We start from the raw sequence: 23,176 nt of genomic DNA on the forward strand, positions 1-23,176 counted from the left end.
AAATACATTGAGGATAAAAAGGCAAAAAAGGAGGCTGAGAAGAATAAGAGCAAGATGTTGGGAGGCCTAGGTCACATGGTAGGCCCCAGGACCATGTGGTGGAGGTAGCGCACTTCCCCTGAGCTACATTTACCCTTTAGCTGCAGTCAGGCTGAGTGGACAAAGGTAGGTGTGGGGGTGGGGTGGGGGGAGTGTGGGGCACCGAGGGAAACGAAAGAGAAAGCGAGATGAGTGAACTGGAGAGAGAAATATAGCATTGAATCCTAATGTCAGATCTGAGCTCAGCTGAGATCTCTCCTGCCAGCAGCGTACGAACATGCATCTGTATCAAGGGTAAAGTAGTGTGATCTTTGATTATTCCCTCTTTCACCTTTTATTAATGTCATCCAGATAGAAGGCAAGGCAGCTTGGCATGCATGCACGAGCACAGAATGGATTTCATAGACACTCCGGTGAGATAGCGCAGGATTTTGACAGAACCCTTTGTTTCCTCTGTGCTGTTGCTGTACATTACTTCTCTGCAGTTGTAGATCACATTCATTTCACACTGAGATGGAGCTTTTGTGGACTGTTTGGAGCTTTTTATATTCTGTTTGTTGGCTTATGAGATAAGAACGCACATAAACAATTTGCCATCACCGCGTGCAATAAAGACAGAAAGGATATTATTAAGTGTCTTAGTAGCAGCATAGCACCACTGTTCCTCATAAATACACTACAAGGAGAGTAAAAGAAGCCAAAGGAATGGAAAAGAGAAAGGTGAGATGTAAATAGGGCTGCATGATGTGGTTGAACTACTTTTCACATCAATTAGGATCATTTCTAATTCTGTATGTATTCTGTATTGTGTCAAATGTTGCAACGTGTTACTTTTCCCCTTAAGGCTTGTACGAGTGCTGGAAACTATCCCCTCTCCCAGCTGTCAGGGCTGACACATTAGAGACAGACAACAATTCAAACACACACTAACATCGTTGGCAATTTGGAGCCACTAACTAACAACAACTGGATGTCTTCGGACTGTGGGAGAAAGCCGAAGTACCCAGAGTGAACCTGCAAACTGCACAAAGTAATGCAACTGGTCGTCCTTGCTGTGAGGCAACAGTGCCAACCCCTACACCACCGTGTCGCCCTGCACGTATAAAACAAAAGCTAACTGTGTTAGATTTTTATTACAGTGTTCTTACAGTCAAGCTATAATTTGGAACTAGACAAATCTACTAGAGAAATGATGATATTGCATCATTTCACAATTGCAAATGGCGCTGTGGCAAAATTATCACAGCAGGATCTGCACTTTGTTAATTTTAATGGATTCAAATGGTACAAAAAAAAAAATCCTGTTTCACTGTTGTGCAGTGATCTTATTTCTCTGGATAAATAATTCAGATTGTACACACTGGGAGGCCAAGAATAGATCCCTAAAATAACAGGAGGATGGAGGGATAGAGGGAGAGTGGGGGAGATAGTAGGAAACAAGATGACTACTATTCATAGAGTCTGACAGCCAGCAAGCCAGGGATGTCGACATGTCTCAGCATTTCAACCTCTAGTCCCTCCTTGACCTGGGAACGGGAGCATTTCTTGATACCATTGGTGTATCAACTATTGTTACACCCGCCATGCAGCCAAAAGATGCAGTCCCCCTGTCCTTCTCCTGATGCAGCCAGATCTAACATGTTGCTTCTGTTATTGGCTGCTACTCGTCCTGTCAGATTGGTCATGTTAAACTGAGCTGCCATAGATTAAGACACCTGATCAGATTAGGATGCATCGCAAAAGTACACCTCCCTCCAACAGTTGGAGGAAGACGGTCAGAGCAGAGCTTCAAGGTTTCACTTTAACATTCAGGAATCAATCCCTGCTTCCAGTTCAGCATATTAGGTTGATGTGTGCCAGCAGTCCAAGCAGGCAGCTGTCGAGGGCTGTACCTTTCCCTAAAGCACATTGTGCCTGCACTGCTCCCTGATTCCCTGATAACATTAATGCCAGGCAGATTTCCCTGAACTAGTCCAGACATTTTCTTAATATTAGAGCTATAGTGTGGCCTCTTTTCTTTGCCCCAGCCGAATTTCTTTAAAATCTCCAGTGGCTTTTAAGAGCAACACAATATTGACCCACAATATCTTCCACATCAACAACAGCCGAGCCATTCACTTCCCTAATGGTAGGAAAATCAATAGGCAACGGATGGGCTTATTTATATTTCAAGCGATGATGTGTCATGTTTTGGGTTTTGTGACAAGTTTATTGCTGTAGGGGGATACTGAGGATGTGAGGAAGAAGTGAGATATAATAATGAAAGAGAAAATCGGGATCTCTGTCAGTATCTGTTGTTAGTCCACAGAAATAACATCTGCTCCAGATGGGGATCTCTTCCTTATCAAGACACTGCCCCGTCTCTGTCATTAGTCTAAGTCCAACTCCAAGCTAATCTACAATGAAAAGCTAGATCGACCTCTCAGATCTCACCCAATAACACCCTCCACTATCAAAGTGGTCTTTGAAGATCACATTCTATAAAATTGGTTCAAGTGTCAGGTCAGAGTTCCCCCTGCCAAAGCAGTTATTTGAAGCCTCATTCTCCTTTCTACTTATACCCCAGTGTAATCTCTGCAGTCTTTGTATTCTTTAGCAGAGACCGTCTTCATGTTTATTGCAAAGAGGCAATCCGGATGGCCCGTGTTTGGACCTGGCCACGAGCCCCTGGGAACTGAAGTGTCTGGGGACACGCTTCTTAACTCCTTTGCACAGAGACCCATTCGCAGTCATCCTTGACAATGGCAAGTTCACTTGATAGACTCATCAATGAGAGGGGGGCCAGGGGAAAAGTCAACAGAGGGAGCCAAAAGAAGAAAGGAAAGAAAAGGCCAACAAAGCTCGCATTAGGGGATAAGTTAAACCCAGCACTGTACGGAGGATCAAGTAAGAGAAAAAGAATATAGGGTACATGAAAAAAACTAGAAAATACAAACTCACATTACAAGCTACCATGAACCATGGCAAGACCGGTGCAGCCACATCAGTGCTTGTACTGCTGTAATAATTAGTCAGTCAGGAATACACATACACACACACACACACACACAGACACACACAAATACTTTGAATAATTTTAAAACACTCCTCCTTCCTTCATGCACCAAAGCAAAGGTTACCCCAATCATCTTTTCGACTGCTGCAGTTTTACAGCCCCAGAATGACTGCTTCTCTCTCCATTACCTCTGTGCTCGTTTGACTGGCAGATGGGTGGAAAGACAGTGGATGGGGAGTGGGCGGGTGGGTAATCATGGGACTGTGTGTGTCACAGTGCGTGCCTGTTCGCGGCACTATTTGTCGTCTCAGCAAGTGAAATGGTAAAGGCAGGTGAGACGTGGCTGGGCCTAATTTAAAAGCCTCTTTACGGTGCCCACTGAACCAACGTTGGCATTCCCTAATGGTGCATCACACACACGTCATCCCGGTGCTGCTCCTCGCCATCCCTATGTCCTTGTCGGTTCTCATTGCTTTAATAGCTGCCACAGCTTAAGCCACACACTAAAGTATAACAATGCAAAGAAGAATTTTTAACAGATTCTACCTAGTGTACTTTTCTAGCATGCAGGAGCGCTAATCTCTGTTTAATCCACTTCCTCCAAATCTGCGCTTGAGCAGGTGTCCTTTCCAGTCCAGTGGTAGCATGATGCAGTGATTTAAGTGAATGGCGTGGACTGACAGCGAGAGAGACAGAGGGCGATACGAGCGGCTAATGGAGTTAATACGCTGAGATGGAAAGATAGAGGTAAGGAGAGGTTAGATTGGAGGAACAGACATGGAGAGCCAGCTGAATTAAAGATACCAAATATGAATACAGATCTAATTTTACACCTGATAGTTTTCTCCATAACTTAGTTTCTTGTTTCTCTGACTTCCTGCTTCGAAAACTGGTTTATAACTGCAGAGCATAAATACACTCCAAAATAAATTACTGTCATCATCGCATGCACCTAATGTGTAAAAATTTGAAGTTATATTTAAAAAATATTCACATATGTGAGCTGGCATTTTCGCATATCTGCAGGTAGCATATCTTTATTGAATTTCTCCCGTTCCGAAGGGCTCCGCAAACATTTTCATAATAAAACTGTAGTGTGTGGCGTTGTGTAAACAAAAATACAAAGTGACTGCATTGCATTTATTTTGAGTTTAAGATTCATACTGATTTGAAAGGCATTTTCTTTCTGTCCATATCCTGAGGTGGAAAAAGCTTGTGTTTTCTTCTTCCCTGTCTCATTTTTTTGTCATCAGTTATTTTCCCCGCCATTCATTCTCTAGTGTTTGCTCTGTTTCTCATTTTATGTTTGTCACTCATGCTCTTTTCATGTCCTCAGTCATGACAGATCCAAGGTCATTTTCATATAACAGCAACCAGAGAAAAAAATGACAAGAGTCTTGAAAGAACCCATTTCTCCTCATATAAACAAACACACGAAAAACTATACAGCATGGATGTGTAAACACTGTCACACCATATAAATACTGTCATAAGTAAATAGTGTAAAGCTATTAATTAGACATAATCAGCTATTAGCTCTCAACAGCTAACAACTGCAGGCTGCATTATGGCTTGTGCTCACAAGTGCATATCTGATGATGAGAATCTGCATGTGCACTTAGTGTTTGTGTGTGTCCAAATGGGCAAGTGTTTGTGCATGATATCATTTTTGTTTTCCTCTCGTCGGTTTTTGTATACGCCACAGCTCCTAATAGTATTTGGCCTCTTTCAGTGAACAAACAGGACATTTTCTTTCCACATGGGCTGTAGGGAGCAATGGTCTCACAAAATTAGGGCACAGAATTCAGCACTGGGAAGAGGCCAGACAGTGAAGAGGGGAGGGGGGGAAACTTAAGTCTATCTGTGTTGGCCTGAAAAAATGAACCCCCTGAAAAATATCTCTATGAATACTTATTGCTTTCTTGTGTTAACGTTTATTGTCTAAATATGGACTTCAGGAATTCACTACTTCACATCACTACGTGTCGAACCAAAGTGCAGACTTGACAGGCTTGAATTTCAGATGTATGAGTATTATATATGTGCCTGTATGACTATGAGTATGTCTGAGTAGGTATGAGTGTCTGTGTGTGCATTTGGTTGTGTGCATGTGTCTCCCGTCTGCTTTAATCTCCACCCATCTGCTGGTGGACCTCTTCTCCCTGCACTGAGGCCTGCCACGCCCCGCCCGATCTGCCGTGTCTGACCTCAGTGTGCGCGCACGTGTGTGTCTGTGCGTAGGTGTGTGCGGTGGGTTGCTTGATGAGCCTCGGTCCTTATGAAGTGTGTCATTAAAGCAAGGAGAAGGAGCAAACGGGTGATTGCAGTGATTTGGCAGAGGATGCACAGACTCTGCCCTCCAATCAGAACCCTCGCCTGGCCTCCTCCAGCTCCACTGCAATCACAGAGCACGGCATCCACAGAGAGACCACGCACACAGACACACACACATATACACACAGGCACACACACACACACATGCACACTCTAGTTTATCAGCCTGCAGGTATGGGCTTTACCTGCCATTACCTTCTTACACTGTGGGCACATACAATAGGACAACATTTCACATCAGCAGGTCACAATTAACACATTTTAAGATTCATTGAATAGTTGACAATTCAGTAAAAATTTTAATAGTTTTAGGTTGATAGAAATGAAATATACAAATTAAATTAAAGAACCCAACCTAAAGAAACTACAATGACACGATAGACAGGTGCCTATTAAATGGAGAGTTTAAGAAATAACACGCAGTTCAAATTTAATGAACATCATGTCACTGTGTTCGATTTGAGAGTCCTTGTTCTTAATATTCTTAATAATAATCACACTTATGCTGCAACATTTTGTTGTATCTAAAGATAGTTTCATGACTGATATGGAGTTACGTGGTGGTTGAGTCATACACAATCATTTAGCATGTGACACAGTTTCCTGTGTCTTTAATATTATAATTTATACTGTTTTCAGTCACATGATATTAACTAATTATTGTGGCTGAGAAAATAGCAAATCGACACGAAAGTGCAACACTTGCATGGCGCAGATCTTTTTGTCACAACAACTTGGATGACTACACATTATCTACATGCTTTGACATGTTCAAAGGTTGCCAGGAGGAGAGGCCCGGAGAAGCCGAGTAGAAAGAAAGAATAATAAAGTGTGGAGAATTGAGAGCTAAATTGATCTGCAGTCTGTCTGTCCCCAAAGAGGTTGAGGTGCCGTAATGAGAATGGCAGACCAGATGCATATGGGGGCCGTCTCTTCCCAATCGCCACCCTTCTCCGAAAGAAGACAAGTTTGTTTCTCAAGGTGATTGTTGCGGTGATAAGGGAGAGGGTGTTATTAAGGGTGACAGCAGAGGGGCTGAGAGGCAGTGGCTGACTGGATAACCTTGTCCCCATCCCCGCTTCGCTTCCTTCTGCATGAGCATCTCCACCACTGGCCTGCCCTCCCTGCTTGCTCGTCTGAACACAATCTGCTGGCTGGAATTACCTCCCAGCCCCAGGAAAACTAAACATGATTTCTGACCTTTCCTTTCTGTGTTCAACAGTAACCTTTGCTGATCCGCCTACGCTACGAGACTATCACAACGAGTGAGGAACGAAGTGGAAGGGGTGTGTGTGTGTGTGTGTGTGTGTGTGTATGGGAGTCGAGGATGTGTTTAGATGAATTTATGAATGTGTGCATATTCACATGAAGGTACACGGAGCGGGCGTTATAATAGCAACGCGACAGCAACGGTGACGCTCACACTTTCCAAATTCATGTTCTGAGTTTGTGATGCTGTACACGAGGTATTGAAAGGTGTTATTTAGTCCACTCCGTTCAGATGTGGCTGTATGTGCCGAGCGAACCACAAGCGTTTCAACAGCGTATTTGTTCGGGAAGAGTGTGAGGCACAGTGTTTGCAGAAGTCTCGCCTCTCTCAACTAGCTAAACTCATTACATCATCACTCTGCGTTCCCCTTATTCTTTGTCCTGTCAGCAAGTTTTCCATTTGTGTTATCATTAGTAGTTTGTTAGATAAGGCTAATTGATCTCCACCTACCCAGTGTATTAGCGAATTGTTGTGATCTACTTCTCCCACTGACTCTGCATAACTCCTACAACCTCAGCACATTCTGACCCTGAGGAGCAAAAGCACATCCCCAAAGAAATGATTTCATCATTTTTATCTCCCTCTCTCTGTTTGTCTTTTGCTTTCCTACTTTCTCTTCTCTTGTCTGTCATTCATGGGCTTAATTCAGCTCTCACCCCCAACCATAAAAAACAAACAAAAAAAAAAAAGAAAAAACATATTGTGCTGATATCAGAGTAAATTTAGGAGCTTACAGGCACAGTGACCTGAACATCCCGGCCCAGCGGTGGTGGAGTTTGCTGCCTGAACTCTTGTCTCGGAAAGGGCTGTGTATCAGTATTGTTTGTGTAAGAGCACCAGAGAGGATTTGGACAAGAAGTGTGAGCGCTGAATGTGTGACCCGCAGCTGGCCTTACCATTGGATTAGCTTACCCTGATCCCCACAACGTCTGAACATGCTCCCTCCTATTTCAAGATCTCTCCATTTATGCCCAGCCAAGCACACTTTCAACAGTAATCTATAGTTTTCTTCGCTCCAATGGGAGAAGATATACTGTTCAGCGCTTTGTTTTGCCCCCGCCACCCCTCCCAATTCCAGTGTCTCACAACAAATTCCCTTCTTTCACCTCTCTGCTCTCGCCATCCATCTTTGCTCCCCTCGTTCCTCTTTCTCTAACTATCCTTCCCTCCTTCATTCCTCCTCTCTTCTCTAAAGGGGATCAGTGGAGCTAAGAGGCCTTCCTGCTTGGTTCATTACTGAACTGCTCTGACACGGGGAGCTCGTCGTGGTAAGAAAAGGAGAACACCACTGATGTTTAATACATGGGCCACTCTGTTGGCTTTTACACAAGATAAATTCATCATCTAAAACCGAACACAGAACATCGGCTGAGCATGTAACTCTACTCTCTCCATCTACATTTGTAGTCTTTCTATTTTTTTGTCCTTTCTGTTCAACGTGAGCCTTCATCTCTCTCTCTCTCTCTCTCTCTCTCTCTCTCTTCCTCTCTCTCGTATTGTCACATCTCAATGAACTGAAGCAAACCTTTTCATTGTCCTTCAGTAAACACACACTCACACACACACTGCAATGCAAGTGCTTGGACCACAACATAAAACAGTGCATGGAGAGAATATTGACCCATTTCATTCAGCATATGTGTACGCTGTGTGTCGTGCAGAAATATGTAATCTATCCTGGACATGCCCCTGTGTGTGCACATGTTCGTATTATGGATGTATCTAACATCCCACTGTGTGTTTGCATGAGAGAGCAAGGGAGAAAGTGTGTCTGTATGTGTACCGGTGCCGTATGTATGTATGTATGTGCTTGTCTGTTTGTCCTCTATGTGTGGGTGTTTGTGTGTGGGTGGCAGGCCTGTCTTGATAATGCCAGAGCCTGTTTCTAATCCAGGCCTCCTCAGTGGGCTGTAACTCCACTAGCTGTGCCAGGCAGGCTTGCTACAACACCAACTGAGCTGCAGCTGACAGCTAGTCTGCTCTCGCTCTCATTTCTGGACAATGTTTGAGCACAAAACTTTAACAATGGGTTAAGTTGGGAAACAGGAGCCATGCACGAAGACAGAAATATAGCACTTGCACAGAAAAACTATCCAACCAGCACGACACGTCTTTGAAGACGAACTGAAAAATATGTACAAGATATAAAAATCTAATAAAGTGACAGCCCTCCAAAAATGGAACAAGAGGGGACAGAGAGTGGTGGTAAAATGCTAACGGGAGTGCTGCTGGTAAAGGGGTTTAGGATCAAATCAAAGTGGTTAAAGCTGATTTATCCTGTGTAAGGATGCCATGCTCTCTAAGGAGGCAGTGAACAGCCCTTCAAAAATGAAATATCAGCAGCAGACACTGCCAGTCATCAGTGCCATGTGTGATGGAAAATCAATCAATTTCATATCAGAGACCTGTGAAGAGAAAACAAGAGAGACAGGTCCCTGCTGCCTCCGCGCTGCGCCTCTTTGAACATCTCCCCTGCAGAAACATCCCGGCACAGTCTGCGTCATCACTGACGGAGACATTCACGGTGCTGGTGGCTCAATCGGTAACTGCCGCGGTTCTGCTAGATTAGGTAGGTGATTGGCCATTAATATTCATTTCACAGTGTGTCTTTGTTAAGCAGCAGCAGGGGCTGACTGAGTGTTTGGATGGATTTACTCTACCGTATATTTCCCTTTATTTTCTATAGGCAACACAGCTTACTCATATGGCCTCAGTGAAGCAACCCAGTGGATTAATACTTTAATTTTTACTAGTTTGTTCTTAGTGTCTAATAAGGTGAAACTTATAAAAATTGTATTTCTTATATAGATCAGGAAATGGCCCAGTTTTGATCAAATGTCCATGAGTCATCAAATATTTAAAAGAAATTGTTGGAAGAATATGTTATGTATCTTTTTCTTTTTTGATTGTAGGGAAGCAGTTTCCATTGTTCACTGCAACAGTATCTAGAGAGAGTTCAGTCTTCTGCTCTGGGTCTCAAGTCTTAATAACAGCAAAGAGTTGCTCCTGGAGGAGCAGAGGTCCAGCAGGCATAAAACCACAGCAACAGGCATTTCCCTAATGGATGGCCAACCTGGTGCAGGTGATCTGAACCATTCTCCACATAATGAGGTTAAGGGACTAATTAGTATGACTGTGTGCTGCACTGTGACTGTGTGTACTGAGGACTATGTGCCCCTATTGGACTTGCAGAGAGCAGGTCAAACCGGGTCTGTCCCAAGTGTCCCTCTGTGCACTGCACTCAAAGTCTATATATATATGTACAACAGTATATATACATAGATGTATTCTTTGTGTCCGCTCTTCCAGCTCCTGCACACCATGCTGAGTTATTGATCTTAATTCTGGCAACAGCAAGCAAGTAAGAATCAAAATAACACAAAACTGGCGGTTTTGACAGAGCGGAATAAGAACAGTAATAATTACAAGGCCATGAAAATTGAGTAAATTGATTTAATATTTTACAGCAAATAAGAAATAAAGCCAGGTAGAAGTAGGCCACGGATGAGCGTCAACTAACTGTAGTGAGAGCCGCGGAAGATGGAATCAGATATGGAGAGAAACTAAAATTACCTTTGCCAATAATTATTGCATAAAGAATTTAGGACAGCAGATTAGACACAGGAGGAGAAGGATAGGAATTTAAAAAAATGAATACCAGATCCATGTCACACTGCAGGTTCCTATTCTCTCCCTTCCACTTCTACCTACTAACCTGTTCATGTCATGCTAGTGTTTGATTGCCCCTATGGCGCCACTCTGACCTGTTCATTTAAGATGATGTGCAACTCTCAGGTCTGTACCAGCACTCATTTGTTCCCCAGTAGGGTCCCCACAGCTGGCCAATAACAGGACCCAATACTGACCAAAGTGCCCTGGGAGCTCTTAAACCAGCCACTCACAACCAAGTAAAGAGACAGTTGAGTGTCATTGTTAATGTGGACACACAGCACCACAATGGCAAAATCAATGGAGCTATAGGGGACATCAATCTTGCCAGCACCATTCCCTTTCACTTGTCTCACTTCCCTAAAGCTCTCAATGAATGTTTGGATTGAGGAGAAAGAAAGAAAGAAAGAAAGAAAAGAAAGAAAGTAAGAAAGAAAGAAAGAAAGAAAGAAAGAAAGAAGGACGGAGGACTAAAAGTAATCTTTATTGGCTTCTTCCATCCATCTCAGAGGGTTATAGTGTCCTTTGAAGATTGTGTGCATCTGACAGGCAGCCAAGTGACCAGCCATCCTAATTCACCCAAACCAAGCAGAGGTTTTTTAGGTAAAGCCTCAGAAGTGCAGCATGGTGACTGTACAGTAAGCAGTTGGCATAGTCTGTGCATTTTCTCTCCCTGCCTGTTTTTCATTTCCAAATCCCTTTCTCCCACTGTGTTCCTCCTTTAAATGACAAAAAGGCACTTGCTTTGTTATGAGGTGACACTTGAGCTTGAGATGCACAAAAAAAACAAACAAAAAAAAAAAAAAAACAGCAAGGTTCATTGTCTGTGCCACTGACTAGAATGATGCCTCCTCATCTCATTAACATATATGCAGATAGGCAGTGAGTAAATGAAAGCCTCCAAAAATGGAAGAGATCAAAGACGACAGAATTAAGGCCAAGTAATGAGGATCTTGGCAGGAACCCTGCAAATATATTGATTGTTTGGCAAACTGTACGTGCTCCTGTTTCATTTTTTGCCCACCCTCTGTACTATTTACTGTCATGTTTCAAATGCACACAGAACAAGCAGCGTGGGCTTTAATGGGCCTTTAGCATAGATATGGTTCCAATATTGAGCATAATCACTATCTAATTTACAGTGCACAGTACAGTGATAATGTACTTGGCAAGAAAAGTGAGGGTGGCAGCAGGACAGCCCACCACATCCCCACATCCTTTCAGTAACACAGACTCCTTAATCAATTACAACCAGTACAAGGGCAGAAGTGTGAAGAAAGAGAAGCATTGCATAAATCAATAAAACATGAACCAATAACAAAACAAATGCGACGCCCATTATGAGATGATATTATTATTTATAGCTATAGATTTACGCTTACATTAGTTTTTAACTGCCACAAACTGAGGCAGATATCAACTATCTTTAGGTTTGATGTTATGTATTTCATGTACAGACAAGATTTTGCTTGAATTGTTTGTCAGCACTGCTACAACTGTGTAACTGTGGTAGCATAAGCATTTGGCATAAGATAAAAACAGAAATATTACACTGACAGCAACGGGACAGATGAGATCAGAGGGAAATAATGAGAAGAATTAGCCTAGAAAAGGCCGATGAAAATGGGACACGAAGAAACGATGAAGAAAAGAAGACAACTACCTCCACGGCTCTCGCTGTCAGCCGGTTTCACCTGGATGGGGCGAGTCATCTGGAGGAGAGAAAAGACAGAGCAAGGAGGTTAGAGCTAGCTGTCGTTGCTACAACAAGAGGCCACAAACCAGAGGAGTCAAGGCACTCTCTCCCATACTAATAGCTGTTCTGCGATACTGATCAAAGTGCCTGAGCTACAGGGGGAAACCAAAACACCATCATGCAGCTAAGTTGACTTGACACAATAGAGTTTCTGCTACCCATTATTCAGTGTAAACAAAACAACCTCAGCTCTTGTTCACACATAAAGCAGGATGTGTGCGTATACAGTATGTCTCTCTGTCCATTTGTATTTGTGGTTTTTCATGGCAGGAACACGGAGAGGTTGCAGCCCGAGTGTGTGTGTGTGTGTGTGTGTGTGTGTGCCTGAGTGAGACAGGCCAAGGCAGTCCTAATAAAAGTGAATCCAGCCACAGGAGGAAAGAGATCAATGCAGGCCTATTGATCCAGGCCCTTGGGCTGTGGAGAGTGTCTGGCTGGGAAGAATTCTCTGGTTAGGAGGCTCACTCTAATCCACTGGACCCTGATAAGAATGGCATCGCCTGGATTAGATGCCTCTGTCATCACAGCCTTTGTGTCACGCTCCCTTCCAGCCCTAATTTTACCTCCTTCTTTTGTCATGATTGTTGTTCAAGCTGAACAATTTGACCAGACTTGGGCCTGATTTGTTTGGATGGAACTTTGAAAGATGTATCTGTGATTAACACTAAGTTTGTTATAGCTGCAACACCATTTATTTTTATTTTAACATATGCCATGTGACACCTAGATACAGTATTAGCATACCTACTGAATACAGTGCACACCCCCATACACACCACAACTGAGCATAAAGCTTACAGGATCATTTATGTTATGTTTATCAGTTACTGCCCAATTTCAATTCAAATAGATTTAATAATAATAATAATAAAACCCAACACATGCATTATATTTACATTTGGGTCAAAAGTGTTCTAAAAAGCAACATCATGCCACACTTTGCAATTTACACTAAATCTTTTGTATGTGTTACTTTAAACTATTCACCATTACCAGGTGAATCCCAGGCAAGTCACTGAAAACCTTCTAGCACAGTTATTTTTATACCTGCATATATATATTTTGTTGGATCATCCTGCTGTATATCTTCTGTTTTCTGTTTAACTCCAAAGCAGGTCAGAAAAGGTCGGATTTAAAGACAGGGCAGCCCAATAAAAGCATGACATGTTCAAGGAGAAACACTATAATGGGATTTTAAAATGTCTTAATAACATGCTGATATATGGGGGAGAGACCCAAGCCTGATTCATTAAGTGCTAAATGGATCCATTTTCACCTTGAGGAAGAAGTAACCTTCCCTCACTGAAATGATTCCATAAATTTACCCATCGTAAATAGTAACTAGTACAGGCTAAGTCTTTGTGGGAAAACAGGCAGGATGTTTTGCTTGTGAAGGTTAAGACCTGAGCTCCTTGTTTCTGGGCTCGCCCCCCCTCCCCTTCCATCTCCCTCCCCTGTCTACAAGTGCTTTTGTTTTCTTGTACAACATGAGCAAAGTAACCCAACAGTATGCTAATGCCGAGCCACAGGGTGCGCTGCTCCACGATATGTACCGATAGATTACTGAATCAACTGCTACACTATTGCACATGTGTTCAAAGCAGCCTCTGAGACAGAAACACCTATAAATGTGGGGAAAAACATCCTCCAGACAAATCCACAGATAACTTTACAACCTTCTGCTCCTTCACAACAACACAGGGCATCTTTGAATTTGTCTTTGACGTGTCAAACGGACGGAGGATGCTTCTACTCTGCCAGCTGATTTTTGTGTAAATGCACGATGGAGGAGGTCAAATTCATCGTCTACCATGCTATGATCTCAGTCGTCCCTACAGGGTGCCTATGTGTGGGAGGCAGTTCTCTCTAAAGCTAGTTACTGTTCAACCTCCAAAATGCCTTCCTAATGGGCAATTTATTTGCCCAAGAGTGATGCATTATGGTCCTGAACAGTCACTACTGATGGCTCCCTGTTTGTTCCATATGAAAACACAAAGAAAATAATGAAACTTCAGCAGAAATTAAAAGCATGTTGCAGATCTCCTGTACTACACGCATGCTCACACAAGCTCAGACATAGTGACTCAAACCAAATTTATAATGTGCCGCCAAGAATACAGTTCATTAACATCAGCTACTCCAAGGTGTGGTTTTATTGACCTTGGTGGGTGGAAGCTAGTAGCTTCTCAAAGCAGCCGAATGAAACGGACGCTTTATCTTACAAATAACATGTTTAACAACACGTTTTAATTGGGATATTTGTAATTAGGGAAGTGTTTAGGCTGTTGGAAACGATTCGAGGAAAAAGAGAGATATTGTGGAAAATGACAACAAGAAATGGAGAGGGTGGGGGTATAAGAGATACTGTAAATTCAGAGAAAGGTGAGGGAGATAGAGAAAGCTGCCTGCAACTTCTAGATAAGATTGATTCTCTGTTGAGTGACATGTCTTATGCTCTGACTCAACTCGCCTTCCTTTAACTTTACAATACACGCTGAAAAAAGTATTGAGCCTAATCGCTATCTATATTCCCCAACCACCTGCCCCATTACAGACAAAACTACAGGCACTATGTTTTGCGGAAATCAATTATAATTTGGCCAAATAACATAGATCTGTTTTGACTGTGCATGTCATCATATTTTGTTTTTATGCCATGTTTAACTACCTGAGGATGTGTACATGATTGACTTGGTTTGTTCAACAAGGTTATGAAACCAGACATGGTGAACCTGGTGGGAATACAATGAAAATGCATTTGTCAAACTATGAATGCCAGGGATTTTGCAATGTGATAGTCAGTGAAGCACAAATAATTTGTGTTCAACAAATATTTGTTCTTTCTGAATCTATTTTGTATCATTTGCATTTGAAGACCCATGAGGACAACATACTGTAGTTGAAAATCGCTTTCTTAAAGATGGAATTTGTGTTTCACCACAGCAAATCACATATTTTATGCAGTGCATTACTACAATATTTACAAAGTGTAGTAAGTTGTTGAATGTGTCCTCCAGAAAGTCATTGTTTCCATGAGGTTATTTATTCACACATTTTAGGAATCATCTCATCTAATTAAAAAAACATGCAAGCATCAGATACAAGAAACAAATATCAATCCAATCAAAAGAGTCACTTGACAAGTCTGCGTTGTACAATACTATATACTTTATGAGATGTTGATGAAATTCAATACATAATAAAGAGGGCTTCTGATGACAACTGTGATATGTTTATTAATTTGATTTGGTTCTTTTGTAATTAAAAGTTCATTACCGGGTCAAGGTAACAGTCTACTCTGACTCTTCACAACTTGGGGCTACACAACCTTCAAATGAGTTGCTATTCTTTATTTTCCTCCTCTAGTAGAAAACAGAGTTTTTGTTTTTCTGGTCTTTCTCTCATTCCCTCTCCAGAAGCTATGCTGCTCTAAGGGCTTTGACAAATCTATAGTTCCATATGCTTTTATTGAACCGCCTCGTTTGCCCAGTTAAGCCTCCAGTCAGTTGAATTAAAGCTCTTAGCACTTAGTGTGCTGCTGTTTTGTATGGAGAGTGAGATAGAAACCCTAAGGCCTACAGTACATAATGTAGTGTGCAGTATGCCTGGAATATACACACACAGCTTGTTGGTTTCTGTTTTGTTTTTTTGTTTTGTTTTGTTTGGTTCTGTTAGTCTGTCTTAAAGACTGATGTTATTCTTTGAAACTGACTACACATTAATACAGTCTGACTAAAGTGGAACAGTCTTGAAGTACTTTGTATGAACATTACACAGCATTAACTTCACTATATGTCCAGTACCATAATAACGTTTGTCATGGCTGGGGAGAAAATACATTATATTATATATATATACATGTGTGTGTAACACCAAGTGAGTTAAACTGTAGACCCATCAGCTTGTGTCCTTGTCACTACTGGTAAGGATTGGTCATTCGTGCAAGAAGGAGCCCTCCAACAGCCCTACAAAATGACCTCCAGCAGGCTACAGTTGTTGATGTTTCTGACCAAGTTGTCAGAAACAGACTCCATGAGAATTGTATGAAGGACCAGTGTATTCTAGTATAAGATGTGTTCACTGCCCAGCACTGTCCATCTTGATTGTCATTTGCCAGAGGGAACACCAGAATTTGTGGATCTGCCACCCCGTTCTCTTCACAGATGAGAACAGGTTCACACTGACAACACGTGACAGGCATAAAAGAGTCTGTTACATCTCACAACATAACCAGTTTGGTGGTGGGGTAGTGATGATCTGGGGAGGCATATATTGGTACCCTGACTGCTGTGAGGCACTGGGATGAAATCCTCAGAGCCATTGTCCCACCCTCATGTGACCAGAGTGTGCAGGCAGTTCTTGGATAACAAATGTATTGATGCCATTGATTGGCACTTGCAACAGGTGCTCAAATGGATTTAGAACACATAGGACATATGTGTCGGTGCATCTGACACAACCAAGTACTAACACAGAATAGTCCAGTAGCTCAATGACGGCCCTGATCGTATTCTGGGAAGAGGTGCACTGAACACCATCTGCTGACTCATCAGAGGTATGCCCAGATGCTGTCAGGAGTGTAAACCAGCACATGGGGCCAAACACACTTCACATTATGAGTTGCTGTGTCCATACCATTCAGATGAGTCTGTGATTTCAATTTCTCACTAAGATTTTCAGTATATGATTTGAATATTATGTATGAATACATAATGTATTAATGATCTGTTTTTATTGTTACGTAATTTGGTTGAAATCAAGAAATCAAATTCCAAATATCTGGTAAAGATATTCACTTTCAATAATCTGTTCATCAAAATCAAATGTGTGCTATAAGTGTTCCCTATATTTTTTTGAGCAGTGTATTATTACAGTAGCAACAAAAACCACAGGAGGATCTGGGCTTCAGCCACAGAAGACCTTCCACCGCCTGATTTCAAATTACACCAAGCAAGTCAAGCGAGTGCAGTCAGGACTTGGCCTGTTAGTAGATTGGAGGATTTCTGAGCCTTCTCTTGGCACTATCTAACAGTAATGAGTTCATGACTAGTAGAGTTTAGAAAGACTGAGCAGCACAGAGTCCCAGAACCCGCATGGCTGGAACTCCTGAGAAGGCCAGTAACAATATTGCTGCTCAGAAAAGGGTTTTAAGACCTGGTGCAATCCCAAGCCCCAAACTTTACTAGTCTCTAACTTTCATATTATCCAAAAAGATAAACATTCAAGGCAGTAAACAGAAAAACAAGTGTGGCTGATCTTGTTTTGGTTTTGTAGAAGCTCATCTCTCAATAGTAAAAGTCCTTTCACAATTGTTATGCAACAGCACTTACTTACAGTGCTGCAATAAAATAACTTTAATAGCCACACAACATGTTATGTTTTCTGGCTTTCACTAATATTTAATATAGAGTAATGTTTGTCCTGGGATCATTAATACATATTAGTAGGTCATGAAAGCTCATGTTGCTCCGTTGCTCAGTAACAGGAGCATAAACAGCCCCTTTCTGACTGGGTTGTGTCTGCTCATATAATTAATATTTTCAATTATTGATCTGAATGAGTGCTGAGTGGTGACTGTCCGGGGGCCCCGGCTCAAACTAATAAATCTGTACTGTGTACAGTAGGAAAGACACAGGGAGAGAGGAGAGTAAGAGCCAGTAAGACACACAAGAGTCCTTGTGTTACAGTTCACAGTTATGAAATGCTAATTACAGTCTCAGTAATTGTTCATCAACAATACATTTACAAATCAATTTTATCAGGTTCTTTCGAGCCAGTTTATATGTTGGTACTCAAGTTAGGTAAAGGGGAGAATAGTTAGGTCTACTGTTGCATCACTTATACTCCTACATTAAATGTTCTGTTCTGGATGTTCAGTACAGAGAGATTGATTCGGTAAAGATCTGCATGCAGCATTAGTTTTCTAATTGGTGTACAGTATGTGTTAATTAGTCTAAAAACTGTAAGAAAATAGTTAAAGCCCCCATGAGCTGGAGAGCTTTGGTAGCCAAATATGTAGAGTGCATGCCATCTACCTGCAAAATGCCCAATTCAAGTCCTCAACAAAAACTAGTCAAAATATAAACACACGCACACATCAGCCTTTCTCTGTGGAGTTTGCACGTTCTCCCCTCCTTCCGGTTTTCTTTGGGCACTCCCAGGTTTCTTCCCACAGTTCAAAGACATGCAGTTAATTAACTTGGTGTCTTTAAACTGCCCATAGATGTCAATGGGAGTGTGACTGTCTGTCTCTATATTTCAGCCCTGTGATGGAACTGTGACCTGTCCAGGGTATGCCCTGCCTCCTGCTCAATGACAACTGGGATTGACTCCAGCAGCCCTACGACCCTTAACAGGAAAAGCTGTTAAATTTACGGATAGATGGAATGGCACATCAGAAATGCACAGAACCTAAAACTGTCCTTACAGTGGAAATTTTACAATTCAAATCCCCATTTTTTTTCTTTCATGATACTGTATAACTGAGAAATAAAGCAAATCATCACAATCAATTACTTGAATTGTTAGTAATTGAGCTAAATATGCACAACATATTCATAGTGTGTTTGAGTGGGTATGGGAGTGTGCGTTCCTTCATGACTTTCCAATAGAATATTTCCATTGATGCACTCATGCTGTAGTTGCCTTGCCTGCGTGTGGATATAATTAATCTATGGGAGCTTGTTCATATATGTGCTTGAATGCATGTGGGAGAAATGTTTGTGCAACTGATTTGTAATTTACTCATATGTGAAAATGTGCTGGCGGCAGCAGTGTGGTGGTCCTGATAAGAAGCGTCAGTCAGTGCTGAGGAGATGGCAGCCACTATAAGCTTTGGGATTCCTATCTGAACCAACAGGATTTACAGCTTGAGGCACTGACATGGTCTGACAGACACCTGCTGATCACAGCTAGTAGGTATCACACTTGTGCATATGAAAGGTTTAACTCCATAACGCTCCGTCCATTTTTAATTGAAACAACACAAACTTCCTCACGATTATCTTAACATGTAGAGGTTGAATTCTGAAACGGTGAGTGTTGTCATTATTCATTGACACTAAACAAAGATGCAAGCTCTTATTTAGAAAATTTAATTGTGTTAAATTTTCTCAAAAGCTGAATAGCTTCTTTGGAACAAAACTGTTGATATCCATCACTTGCAATAAACGATTCTTGTAAAACACCAATTAGCAATGAGACTACAGCTAACTCACAAACATGCGCAATCTGTAGTGTCATTACTACTAGCACCACCACAACAAGATTAAGACCATTAAACCTTCTGTTGTCTGATGCCATCCAAGTTCCTGTTTGTCTCTAACCCCCAAAACACAAACTGCCTCCCAAAAACAGCCTGAAGTCCAGCTACTAAATGCTTTCCAAAAAGCTTTCCAACCCTCTCTATTATTATTGCTCTGCTATCTGAAGTGGTCGGCCAGCTGTCTTACTGCTACAGCCTTCATTATACAGATAGCAGAACTCAGCTCTCATCAAGATTTCATGAAGGTGAATGTCACACATCAAAACCACCTCATTTGCGGCGCCCCTTGACTCAGCAGACAGAGTTGCATGGCATGAGTATGTGTTGGTTCTCATCAAACTCTTTATTACTACTGTATAGAGTCTGATTATCTCAAGGACCATATACAAATGTCACCATACACCTCTTAGTTGCTTATCACTGCCCAACGCTTCACACAAACACTGTCACTCACTGTCACGCCACCTATGTCTGTCTAGTTGATTATGTCTTCCTGTCTTGTTGAGTAGACGCTCTCTACTAGTATTTATATAAGAGACTCTGACTCCTGCAAGACTTGTTCAGTGGACTAGGGTATGTGTGCGACAGAAACAGTGTGCAATCATGAGGGGGAGTAGATAGGGGGATTGAGCTAATGCCTAAATCCTGTCCTACTGAGCCTGTAGCGGGGCGTCCAAGAGATAAAGAGAAACAGAGGGAGAGAGGAGTAAGAGACTGAGAGATGGAGAAGGGGGGGGGGGGGGGGGGGGGGGGCGATCTTAGAGAAGTGACAAAAAAAGAGAAAATGAAAAGATGCTTTAGAAGATGTAGAGATTGAGAGAGAGGAGTGGGTGGGGATTTATTAATAAGAGAAAAGAGAAACAAAAAGACAAAATAAATCCTTTTTAGCTCTTATCCTGCCCCTCCTTCTCCTACACTTCCTGACTTATGAGCCACACTTTGGTTATCAGGGGAAGGGCATCACTCCCAGACATCTTTGGCACGGCTGCTTTTCAAGCCCAGAGAGCTATTGACATGGCGTGTTACTGTAATGCGTGAAGCAGTGGGAGACTCATTGTAAATCTGTGTCAACAAATGCTGGAGCAGCAGCAAGCTCAATCTCTCTCTCCCTCTCGCTCTCCCCGTGTCTGCCTCTCTCTTGCATTTACCGACCTATCTAATGAATCTTATCTGCACAGCACACTGGAGGCTTAAGCTTTTGGTGGGCTTACATCTCTCCCACACACAGACAGGCACACTCTCTCCCTCTCTCTCTCTCTTTTTCTTATTCTGCATGCTGTTTGATGTGGTTTACACTCCTCGGTTCATTTTGAGGAACTGTCCTTAAAAAGATAAGATTGTGACAACAGACCCAACCCAGTGGCTTCAGAAGGGCGACATCACGCCAATCCCAACATGCACCCCAGTGAGGGTCCGCAGCAAGCGGGAAGTAATGAAATGGCAGATGATATGTTCCGTGACAGAATTACAGATATAAAGTTGTGTGAGGCTTTAATGCTTAAAGGTACCCTTACGCGCTGATGCTGTGTTCACTTTCTCGCTGCAGCCTTGATATTTGCTTTGAAGATTATCTCCTGCCAGACCATGAGAGAGTTACAACTATGGTAATAATGTACAACATGCAACTGTTGCATGACCATAAACCCACACCACAATTAGTTGTAACACTTCTACATGAGCAAAAAATGACATAGGAGTTCTTCTGTTTCTGAAACAAACTGCAAACATTTGTTCTCGCAGCCAGAGACATTTATGACGGTGTTTAGCTTTGCTTTGATCTGTGCTGTGTTGAAGCCAAAGTGCACCCACACAAATGATATGGCATCTTTTTCCCCTGTACCATCTCTTATTCACCCGCACCTTGTCCAACATTTGAGTTGTTTCCTTTATCCAAGTTAAATTGGGCACACATAGTTAATAAAAATCACTTAAAACAGCTTGGTGGAATAATGCCATCTTGGCTGTTGGCAGTTTGGATGAAACCCACAGAAATGACGCAACTACAGCGATTAGCTGTGTGTACGTAGGATTAAATGTGATTCATTTTTTGTGCATTTAAAGGGGTACACTACAATTCACAACTTATCTAACTTGACTTATTGAATAATCCGACATACAAAATTTATTATGTCGGTTGAAGTTAAATTTCCACTTACTGCACAGCTATACGTACATTCAACCATAACCATAAATAGCATGTATTTGGATACACACACACAAATACAAACACACACACACACACACACACACCCTTAGCTGTGTGTTTCCTTTACCCTCTGTGTTGAGCCCAGAATGCTCCCGCTGCTGTCACAGCAACTCCAGGATTGTGACAGATTACGGCCTGCTGCCCAGACCAATAGGAGCCAAGAAGCGTTGCCTGCCCACTGACTCATAATTCTCAGCATACCTATGCCGAGTTGACGTTTCTTTAATGGCCTCTAGACCTCCAGTAGGCATCCTTGTCCTGAACACTATGATTGCCTATTAGCAATTCACCAGCCCTTGCACTTTTCTACCCCCTACACCCGCTATGACACCCCACCTAGGAGGTGAGACCACCAGGAGAAGAGGAGGAAGCCAGAGGGGGATAGACACACTGTAGATGGAAGGAGAGAAAGAGAGAGAGAGGGACACAGCCAAGCATGTTGGCTTGGGATTGGAGAGAGGTCTGAGGGGTGCCAGGAAGACAGAGAGAGAGAGAAAAAATGGAGACAAAATGAAAGAAAAAACAACTTCAGTATAGTCCACCGGAGGATTCAGCCTCATTAACTCATTAACCAACAACATCTACCATAGCATAGCGTTCAATACGACATACATGCTGGTTATTAACGATAGGATGATCAACCATTTCTTATCCTATAGGGTGATTATTGAGATGGTAGAATCGGGACTGTACACAGTTGCATGGTGCGTGTGCATGCTTATATGTGTGTGCCTGTGTCCATCAAAGGAGGATTGTGAGAAGGAGCCAGAGCTCACAGGATCGACACAGGCCAGCCTGCTCTGTCCATCTGCTCCGAGCTTCATTCCCAGCATATCAATACCCCATGTTCGCACACACACACACACACACACACACACACACACAGCATTCTGTCACCTGTGACTTGTGCTGGTTCCATCACTCTCCCACCACTCCAGTCCTTGGCTGTAAAGCCTGCTTATGTTTCATCCTGACACTTAGAGAAAATCCCTGCTTGTCTATAAGCGCATTCAGCACCAAACAAAAGGGACAGGCCTGTCTTCTAGCCCCGTCTCTCGTCTCCTCATTCTCCTCCTCTCAAGTCTGGTGTTGCAACAGACTGAAATTGTTTACTAAATGAACACAAAACCCTTCTCACTGTGCCTGGTTAACCTTGAACTGTACAGAACCTGAGGGCCAGACAAGCAGCACACCTGACCTCTCACCATTTTGCCCAATCTGCAGCAAACACACTCTGACGAAGTGAGAACAAGAAGCACTGGAGTGGAAATCACATTGGAAGTGTCTCTGCCAACCCCCAATCCCCACTGTCTCCCAAGGCCTCTGGTGACTTATTTCACTGGTAGGGTTTAAAGTAGGCGAGTGAATGTGTGCATTTGCATTCTTCATGTTGAAATTTTGTCTGAATTTTCAAAAGAAAATGGAATAAATGCTGTCTTGTGCATTGTATGTGTTTTTAAGGAGAAGAAAATAACTAAAGTTAGAGAAGTTTAAAGATATCGTGCTCCACAGGGCACTTACACTTCAGAGTGATGTATGGTTTGGGGCAGTAGGAGGGATTTGTGTCTTATAGCAATATGTTCTGACTGGATCTGGGCAGGTTCCTGCACAACGGCTCTTCAGTGTCTGTGTCAAGATGCATA

General features: G+C 42.4%; 1 protein-coding gene across 3 annotated transcripts in view; it reads right to left on the reverse strand.

The window, feature by feature from the left end:
- Window positions 1–23,176, reverse strand: part of celf5a (cugbp, Elav-like family member 5a) — a 160,404-nt gene that overhangs the window by 58,696 nt on the left and 78,532 nt on the right. For all 3 annotated transcript variants that reach the window (XM_026345681.1, XM_026345680.1, XM_026345678.1), the window contains exon 3: window positions 11,971–12,019. In XM_026345681.1, coding sequence (XP_026201466.1) covers window positions 11,971–12,019 — 49 coding nt within the window. The remainder of the gene's footprint in view (window positions 1–11,970; window positions 12,020–23,176) is intronic.

Source organism: Anabas testudineus, chromosome 4 (assembly GCF_900324465.2).
Source record: "Anabas testudineus chromosome 4, fAnaTes1.2, whole genome shotgun sequence".
NCBI classification, from domain to species: domain Eukaryota; kingdom Metazoa; phylum Chordata; class Actinopteri; order Anabantiformes; family Anabantidae; genus Anabas; species Anabas testudineus.